At 37.9% G+C, this 10424-nt stretch overlaps 1 protein-coding gene across 1 annotated transcript; it reads right to left on the reverse strand.

Annotated features, from left to right (window-relative positions):
• Positions 1–3916: 3916 nt before the first annotated feature.
• Positions 3917–10158, reverse strand: STEAP1 (STEAP family member 1). Its single transcript, XM_072851499.1, has 4 exons — positions 10058–10158; positions 7642–8154; positions 5977–6141; positions 3917–4174 (listed from the first exon to the last, which is right to left on the reverse strand). Exons 1-4 carry the CDS (start codon positions 10148–10150, stop codon positions 3917–3919), a joined length of 1029 nt encoding a protein of 342 aa, XP_072707600.1. The 5' UTR covers positions 10151–10158.
• Positions 10159–10424: the final 266 nt, after the last annotated feature.

Below are 10424 nucleotides of genomic sequence, written 5' to 3' on the forward strand. Positions count from 1 at the left end.
TGTTTTGTTCTTTTAAATGATTATTTTAATACAATTTTAAGGAAATCAGCTTAAAAGAAATGAGTCTGCATTTCAAGAATGGTTAACATAACATTTCATGTTATCAAGGGACAGTACTAGAAGCTATGGATGTAGCAGGAAAGAAGGGAAGACATGAGATGATCATCATCTCTACAAATGAAACCACACAGTCCACAGTCACATAGAGCTCAGTCAGTTTTATATGTTTTTCGGTGACAATTTCTAGAACACATTTTTGCCTACTGATTCATGGAAAACTAAGAACATGACAAATAAGTGAAGCAATGAAACATTCTTGCGACCGAAATAGGATGAAATAACTTAAGTTTTGAATTTTAGGACTACTTGCAACCATGCGGTTTAAGCTGGTTTAAGTTAAGCTGCCCCTTTATGCCATTCCTTTTCCTGTCCTTCCTGCTGGCATATGTGCATGGCTGTCAGGTGAATCAGACCAGTGTATGGATCTGGCTGAATCATTCTTTTCCCTGCATTACTTTTCAACTGGATCCAATTCCCTGGTCTGATTAACTTCACAGCTTTGAACACTTGCAGAACTGAGAGAACAGAGAAGAGTGGCCAAAGGGAGGGACTGCTTACAGTAAATGCTGCTGTCAACAGGAATTTACATTAAACCACAGCCAGCACAGCCCTGGCTCTAGCTTCCTGGGCACTGATTGTTGGTACCACTTCTTGGGAATTGTATTCTGGGGTGTGGCTACCCCAGACAAACTTGGCATAAAATTCCTCAAGTCCCTTCAACAATTTATGAGTATCTCTCCAGAGTTTCAATTCTGTGTCTCTGACTTAAATACACTGGGGACATATAACATCTGAAGGACGTACTTTGCAGCCTTTGTAGAGGCATTGCAAAACCACTTACACTAGAGTGATGGATTCTTACCCAAAAATATGCCTGTATTCCTTTCCTCTCCTCAATGTCCTCACCATTCTTGAGCTTTTCCTGGTCTTTGATCGGTGTTTTCAGGGATCTTAGGTATCCCTCCAAAGCACTCCACAACTAGCTCAGCTTTCTCTTCCTTCTCACAAAATCTCTGAATGCTAGAATATGCAGTCTGTCAGTTAAAAGATCTGTCAGGAAAAATATGCTTTCATTACATCCCCTTATGAAAGTGTCCATTTTGCTTTTCACATCTTTGTCTTCTCTCCTTTGGAGGCTCCAGGCTCTGCACCACCATGGGGAGAATGGTTCCCCTTGACTGAAGCCATTTTTATTGTTCATGGCAGCAGCTCTTCTAGAGTCTACTGTGCCTTTTTACCCTTATACCCTGGATGTATATGACACGATAGCAGATACAGCATACATTGAAGCATTTAATGATGCACAATTTTATAAAAGTAATCAGTGTTATACAAAGAAGTGCCTAAAATTGCACACGCATTGATTTTACGTATTATAGTAGTATATAGGCATATGAATACACTGAATTTTGAAATAGGTATGTAAACATAAATTAAAAGGTACATATGCACTTATTTTCGTTAGTGTTGAACTAAATCATATCTATGACAAAGGGAGGAATAAAATACTGTCAATAGCATTTTCTTCTGTAGCCCTTTATAGCCCTTACATGACCCTCCTCCCTCACTGAATGCCTTAAAAGCTTGAACATACTGTTGCAATGTCCTGTAAAGTGTTACTGCTCCAGTTCTGCACATTGGGAAGTGAGTTACTTAGCGGTGAAGTAGTTTACTGAAGATTTACAAAGCAGGGAAGAAACTTGACACAAGGTCTCAAATTCTGGCTCTAAGCAGTCAACGGTGCTTTCTAGAGAAACGGCTAGCTGTGACACAGAAAACCTCGCTCTGACTTGAGAGAATCAGTAGGAAAAAACCTGCTTGAATGTTTGGATGTCATGTGTGATTTTAGGAATAGCTTTCGTAGATAGAATGCAAATTTCAGCTGGTAGAAGACACTTCTGGTTTTGCCCCTGAGCGATGCTAGAGAGAAAAATCTGAAGTGTGCTTAATGTCCCCAGCTGAACAACGAGCGTAAAGATCAGTTTGGATAGCATGTGATGATCTTGAAATTGGTTTTCATTTGTAATTTATGTTAGGATTTAAACCCATATTAACAGATTGAAAGTAATAAAGGTATGCTAGTTTACGCTACCTTGTGTAACAAGTGCATAGAGCAGGGTATTACAATAGAGCGCTTCCTTAGGACACAATTTGCAAAACACTTGAAGTGGCATGAATCTAAATTTATCACTGCTGTGCCACAAACAGAAGATGAAGAAAGATGTATATGTACATACATTTTCTTTAGTACTTTCTGAAAGGAGTTCTGTGCTTGTGATGTGCCTTGTTCTGATTTTATGCACTAAATACAGTGGTATAGACAACAGTTCCTTTCTGTTGCCTGGATAAAGATGTGTTAGAACAGATGGCTCAAACACTTTTTATGAAGTGTTGAATATAGGTAATATATTTACATGCCCATGGAGTTCTTGGTCTGTTTTCTAGCAGTGGTACCTGTAGTGATTTCTGCAATAAGGATCTGTCTGTTAGTCTACAAATTGGACAGTATCTTACAGATTCAGAGAGAGAAGGTTTTAAGAACTCGGACAAAAATTTCAGAAGGGCCAAACCAACTTTGGAATTAAAGACCCATTTTCAAAAATGACTTAGTGGCCTAAATCCTACTACTGTGCAGTAAGATGTAGACTCCAAAGGCACAGAACCTTAGTGTCCAGCTTCTATTAATTTTATAACCATATTGACCATACTCCTCTACTCAATGTTCACTGATCTAGGTGATCCATAACAGAGCCCTTGTGCAAAAGATTACAGACGGTAATGGTGATAATAAAGTGAAAAGCCTTGAAGCCCATCCAACCAGACCTATGCAACATAAGGAAAGTGAGGTTTTATTAGCTTATATGAAAATTTTTGTAAAAGCAAATGCATTCAGAAGCTATTTCACATGAAAATCTCACCAAATCAATGTCAAGATTCAAATGTCTATTTTTAATGTTTTTCTTCCAGTCACACAATTGTGCTGGCCCTAGAGTAAACAGTAAAACACATTTACCTGATGTGAGTTATCCCACTGGAATAATTTGTGCGAATAAAGTTTAGCACATGTCAAGGGCTACAGGCTTAGGTCAGAAGCATGGAAAATTTCCAGCATCAGAAACAAAAGAACGTGTTCATGGAATAAAAAGTGGGAAATGTTTTATCGTTTTAAGTAAACAGAGACACACCTAGTCCTGTATAAGATGGAGATCTGAGTCTAAAAACTCTTTTTTTAGACTGTGCCCAAGCCTCAGGAGAGATTTACCTTGTAAAGTTCCCTGCAGTTTTGCTTGCCCAATTGTCTAAGTTCAAGACCTGGTGGGAATACACAGTTTCTGTCTGGCTTATGTGCCAAGGTCCCCATTCTGCAGAGTGAAACATAGGATGCGGGCGCAATAAGGGGGAATGGGATGATAAATACTCTAGTTGTTGTCCCATTATAATACTGAGATGTAACGAAGGAACAAACATGGCTGTGGGAAGCAGAAAGCATTCCTGGGTTCTGTGGTGTAATAATTTATTTACTTTCTGTGGTCATCTGGAGCAATGATTTATGATTGTTTTTGCCTATGAAAGAATTACGATTGAAGCAATGAAGCCCTTGGATTTTAAAAGCAGTGAATCAGGAGAAAGAAATGATCACATACCAGAACACTGAATAGATTAAAGTGTAAAATGAATGTTTCCACCTTCTGTTTTAGCAAAGGTCCAAATTGCATCAAGTATCCCATACTCCTGAAGTCGAAATGAAAAGTTAAAAAGAAACATCTATGGAATATATGAAAACAGAGCTCGCAAGTGAACGTTCCATGGCCTTGAGCATATTTACATACATAGATAGGAAATGTCTATAATTGATCTACAGTCTGGAAGTCATGCTGGTTTGATTGGTTTGTGTGTTAGCTTCCCAACCACATCTGATCTTTTTTATCCTCTTCCTAAAACATGGCAGGAGCAGTATGCATTTACAGAGCAGAACTACAATAGGAAGAAGAACTGCTACCATAAATGAAGGTGGTGTATACCAGATAAATTGGTTAACATCAACCCACTTATTCCAAGCAAACACCAGTGCGTGAACAGTGCATAGCAGCAGAGCTAAATATCCCATCTTGCTCTGAAAAGAGAAAGAAAATAGTAAGCTATTTATTTTTTCCAACCTGGCAGAAAGAGTACTCTGTTAAGCAAATATGGAAATCAGGAAGGGCCTCAACCAACACACTTAAGTCAAAGAAAAGAGACCAATGGCTTTGAACTAAAATTTAAGAACTATAATTCAAGAATCCAACTGTACCCCTCTGTGCCACCATAAGAGAAAACAGATGAGGCACATTTTTCAAGTATTGCTATAATACTTAGCTAATATACAGAAGAGATTACAGGTTACAGGCTATTCCTGAAAAAGGGTCAGTTCTCAATATCTCAATTTATAGATGTCATCTGTATCCTAAATTACTTTATTTCTGTGATAAATTATTCAAAAGCAGATTTATAAATGGCTTAAGTGATTATTTGCAAAGAAAAATTTTAAGGTCAATTAAAATCAGAAACTCTAGTAAGTCTAGTACTATGACAAAAGCAATTGCACAACTACAGGAAACTGAAGTCTTTTATTCCACTTACAGTGATAAATTTGGCTTAGGATGTCTACAAAATTCAGGAGTAAAGGAAATTTTATGCTAGAGTTACTAGTAATTTTGAGTTTCTTGTTGCATAACAATCTTGGTATTGTTGGAAAAATGGAATTACTCATCAGTGAAGCCAAACACTGCCTTTCCAACTGCTAAATCTACAGAATCTGATTTTTGAGTATAAAGGTTATTTGTTTATAAAATGAATCCAATATAGTAGTATTACTCTTCTGGGTTTCCTCACCATACTAATTTAATACTGAAAGCAGTCATGCACTTGGAGACTCCCTCCTAGACCTGTCCATAAAGATTTCTCTGTAGAGCTGAAAACTTTTCTTACAAATGATGTACTTCATAGAGTGGGCAGAATCTCAAATTACTAATTGTAGGAAGATACACATTTCAGATTACTTTTCAAATTCAGATCAAATTTTCAAATGCCAGGTACTTAGTAGGTTATTGAATTTTCAGATTTTGGTGTTCAGGGACCTAATTCAACACTTGCTTGACTCCAGTGTGGTCATATTGATGTCAGCAGAACCACCCCTGATTATTACTGCGTATGATACAGGAGACCTAAGAGCAAACCAGGTACTTAGGTGAACAAAACAAGCACATCTGTAGCAAACTCAAGATGTCTGGATATGATTATGCATCTGTTCTAAGATGTCTCCTTTTCAGAATACACCTTTTTGGAGGGGGTTATGAAGCTAATAATGCTGCAGATGGGAAACCTTTGCATGTATTATTGGGCAGAAGTCTTCTCCTGGACTTTCCAGCCACCTGGTACTGCTCAGGCAGTAAAGAATTGCCAAAACAGCTCCAAGGTAGCAACAAGCAATTCTCCTTATGTAGTGTGTTGTATGGGAACAGCATTGGCTGGTTCAATACCACCTACTCCCAACTCAGCAGGACACAGGGCATTCCTGAAACATAAGATGCTCAGAAGATGACTGAAATGCCTTCAGCACCAGAGGTCTTTGACCTAAGAATAGGTCCTGAAGGCACAACCGCTGCTGGTCACGAAGTCAGAGGAGCAAAAAAGTGGTTTGGAGCTGTCTTTCTTCCCACTTTGTACCCTGAACCTGACAGCCTTTTCTCCTGACAAAATAACAAATGAAATGAACATTTCTTGCAAAGCAATTAACAAAGAGTACGGAACAAACTTTTAGATTGGTTTCACTAACTCTTCTGTGTTTGACGTTTCTAACTCCTAATGGTCTTAGCTGATAACCTACAGTCCTGCAAATGAGGACTAATGACATGCAATAATGACATTTACGGGTACCTGAATGTAGTGGAACTCTCTCCATGTCAAAGAGTGACTGACAGATGGGATTGATGTTATTGCCAACAAGGCCAGCAAAGCAAGTCCCAGAATTCCTAGAGACACATAAATCTCCATTCTCCAAACATCGTGTTCAATCCAGGCATTTTCTTTTTTTTGTTTGACCTGCCAAAAGAACACCATATTTAAAATGACAGCCTGGCACACTTAGCCGTTTGTGTGAAATACAGCTATTTTCATCATAATATTCAGGAAATAAGCCAAGAAACACAGTATTTTTGCTTGTTTGAATGTCTCTGAATGTAACTGCTATTTGCTTCTGATGACAAAGTCTCCACTAATATCTGCAGAGCAAAGGTGGGCTTTAAGTGAGAAGAATTTAGACTTCATCAGTGTCTCGGCCCAGGAGACACTGGTTCTGAGGCCTGTTAGCCTGCCTTCACAGCAGGAGAAATCTTATTCTTTGACAAAAAATTTCCATCTATAGCTAAACACCATATCTTGGAGATTATAACAACAGGAAATATATTAACAGCACTATTTTAGGGAGCTAATTCAGCAGGCATTCTTAATGATGGTATCCTTCCAGGATGGTTGTTTAGCTCTATTTTTTTAAAAACAACAACTTGGTACATTCAGCTGCACGGAATACAACGGTTGGTATGGATGAAAAGGTTGTGATTTAATAAACTGATGTCAAAGCTTCTTCTATTTATGACTAGTTGCAACAGCTCTTTGATGGTGCTAGTGATCACCATGGTATAATATGCCCCGAATATGATCATTTCTTCATCTTGAGGACTGGAATCTCAAGGAAATTTCTGGTAATCCATTCAAGTCAGATTACCAGTAAGGCTGATTTCAGAGTTTTCAAAAGGTAGTTTGACTGTTTACAGAATTCTTAAGAAGCTGCTAACATCATACTGTGCTGTTAATAAAACTCTAGATTAGACTTTCAGGGTAATAAAAATGTACATTTGCAGTCTATACCTTGCATTGGAATATTCCTTATACTGCAATACTCACGGCACTTAAGGTGATATGCAACTATTAGGAACTCTGTAGTCACAGAGGATCTTAGGGAGCTCTGTAAGCCAATTATTGCCCATCACTCAGAAGCATGACTGAAATTCTATCTTTTAACAAGTTAGCGTGCATCAGCCCAATTGTGGAGCCATCAGTGTTCACAAATTTAGTTTGTAGCAAATATAGATTACTGTGATTTAGCTCAGTCCTCCTTCATTGCTAGCTAATTCACTTTACAAAGAAGATGTCTAAAACTGGTGTGTGCTCAGTTTTTGTACATAGTTAGATTCTACTGGTGCGGAGAAGATTAATCTACACTAAACTAATAGCGTGCCAAAGACTTAAATGTTCCTGTGAGGCAGGTATAATTATGTGCATTTTACAGAGAGATAAAAAATCCCAAATGAAGAAAATGACTTATTTAATACACAATGACACAGCTGTGATGACTCTTGACTCTCTATTACATGCTTTAACAGCTAGGTCCTGCTCCATCCCTGAACAGTGATTTGTTGGGGATCTGCTTCAAAATCAAACGAAGGCAATGAAAATTACTTTCCCTCCATCCAGATTTGCTTGAATGACCAAAACAAGGATTTTCTGAATACAGAAGAGTTGGCGTTTGCATGCCCATCATACCTGCTGGAATGCCCAGTTCAGCAGCTTGTATCTGTATGATCTTCTCATTGGATAGCATAGGCTATAGCAGGCGTGCATTGTAGCGAAGAAGAAACTGAGAAGTCCAAATTGCTTTCTTGATAACATCCATCTATCCAGCCACTGGGGAAACCTTTTATACTTGGTGCCAAAGTACAGCTGGAAACCAGCTGCTAGTATTCCTGGTAAATATACTAGTGCTAAAAGGGTAATTGAAACCACTGGTAAAACTTTGTTTATGACAAGGATTGGAATTTTATAGAAAACATTTTCCTTTCTGGTTATAAAAGGATATATGACATCTCTCATAAAAGTGTAAATAAATGTTAATAATGAGATCACAGATGCTATCTTCATCGGCAAGTGCCACTTGGGGAACAGATCCTGCTTGCAGTGTTGTTCTGAAGAGTGTTCAAATTCACCAAAATGGTGTGCTTGATGTAAATTAAAAAGTGCAGCTGCTTCTGGTGGATTGGTGACTTGCATATCCACATTCTGGAAAGGACAGAAAGGAAATGCCAAGTGAGTTCAAGAGAAGATTAAAAACTTCAGTAATGACAGTATTTGCCGTCATGGTTTTTACACCGTACTGCACTGAAACCATATACAAAACATACACACTATTAAAGACAAGGTAGCTTGAAAACATAACATTTCAAACAGCATAGTCAGTAGTTGAGCAAGGCACTTTTAGCATAGATTTCTATGCTAAAATTAAAATAATAATAATAAAAAAATTAAAATATGCTATGATTAGACCAGCTGCACATCTGTCAACTCCAGCATCAAGTCCTGTGGTCTTCTTCCTCTCCTTCACAAAGGTAATAGTGTCCTCTTAAGTGTCCTTTTTGAAACCTCATGAAACTGAGTCACTTCAGTTTAAAAAGCTGAATTTTCTGCTGCCTAGGAGGCATGGCTTGATTCTAGTCTCACAAAAGATCTTGGCAGAATTATCACAGACTTCAGAAGGACCTAAGCTAGTACAACATTTTAGTGCAATATTATAAACAGTTTTACACTGAGGTAATATATTTAAAGATTGTCCCATAGTTATAGTTCACGGAAGAGGTACATGATCTGTATACATACAAAATGAAAATACTTGTATCAACAGCAGGACATTGCACTTGATCCAGCAGACAGCTGACCAGGGGTGGAGAACTGAGAACTGAGAACATTAGGTAATAAACAAGTAAGTCCTTTAATATTCCTATGAAATATAAAGTAAAACTGAATTAATACTGCAATGGCTCAGCTTTAGAGGCTAATGTGGCAGATGTCCAGAACTCCAGAAAGCGAAATGGCACTGTCTGTTTTGAGGAAGGCAAATATTAGTAGTTTGAAAGTTGTAAATTAGCATTCTGTTAGGATACAGGAGATCTTCCTGTCTCAGCAATATTATCTGGCTTTATTCTTAAGAATCAAATATTACATTGAAGCTGATTAAGGGATCAATTCAAACAAGGTACTACTGTAAATAATGCAAGGGCAAGTCTTGTGTTCATCTTCAGTGATACACAGGTGTTTTGTTTTAACAGAAAGAAAAAAAAATGTACACTGCTATCTTGCTGTAAAATCCTAATTAGAGACAGGGTAGCCTGTTTCCTACCACACATCTGACTGACTTGCCTACAGTGCCTCACAGTAAAATTAAAGGGCATGGTCTTCATTAGGATTATTTAGCTGAATAGCTACTACGTGTTTATCTGATGATAAAAGCGTATCTTTGTAACAGTGAAGGTGTAGCCTAAGTAACTTTTATTCTCTAGTCTGTGAAGAAAAGTAGCGTAGTCTATGCATTGCAGAATCGGAAGTTGGTATAAATCATACAAACTGAGATTCACATCTGAACCAAGCTTCACCTAGAGATACCTGTTTCTTGAGGAGATAGTTTGCAAAGCCTAATTCAGTGTTTCACAGCCTGTGAGACAGTTCACATTAGAATAGAAAGTTGTAGCTTTAACTATTTCTGTGCATCAGCAGTTGCAGAGGCAAATGGTGTTGGAGTGGATTTTTTTTCTGGACTTTTTTCTGTGGTGTGGAAAACTTACTGAATGCGATGTGGCAATTATGAAGACTCCTCCAAAGATAAATTTTACATTTCTGTATAAAAATCCCAAATTATTTCTACAGAGCTTTGCTCATCTGGTAAAATGCAACTAGTGACTAACCTCATGTAGTTTTTAGCTGGCCCAAACTTTGTGCATTGTTTATCATGGACTGATTAAATTGAATGAGATGCTCTTCTCTTTTTATCTCTTCATGTCAATATTGTGACAAGACTTTGGAAGTATTGATGATATGCCAGTGTGATGGGAACACTGTTTCTGCACAAAATCGAATGAAAGATTGCAATACTCTGTGTGACATATGAGGTACTTTTTTACAGAAACATTACCAAGTTGCTAAGGTTTCCTGTGTATCTTCTTGGCATGATGCTCTGACCTGCATTCTGATCAATGGCATGATTATCATCTTCCCTCTTCTCCATTGCGGAAACTCCCTGCAAAACAAACACAGGATGTAAAACAGGTTTTGAAAAGCCCTACTGGAACTTTGAGGCCTATTTACCCTCAGAATGTTTTCTCCCCTCTCCTCCACCCATTTGCTGGAGAAGGTACAATAATCTAGGGAAAGGAAAGCCTGTTCTCTGAGAAGAGAACAGAAAAGCTTAGCTTGTTTTTTAAGTAGAGACTAAGAGAGGGTATGAATCAACAGAACAAAATCACTGATGAAAAATAATATTTACGCTAAATGCCCATGTC

Source organism: Ciconia boyciana, chromosome 2 (genome assembly GCF_034638445.1).
Source record: "Ciconia boyciana chromosome 2, ASM3463844v1, whole genome shotgun sequence".
In the NCBI taxonomy this organism is placed as follows: Eukaryota; Metazoa; Chordata; class Aves; order Ciconiiformes; family Ciconiidae; genus Ciconia; species Ciconia boyciana.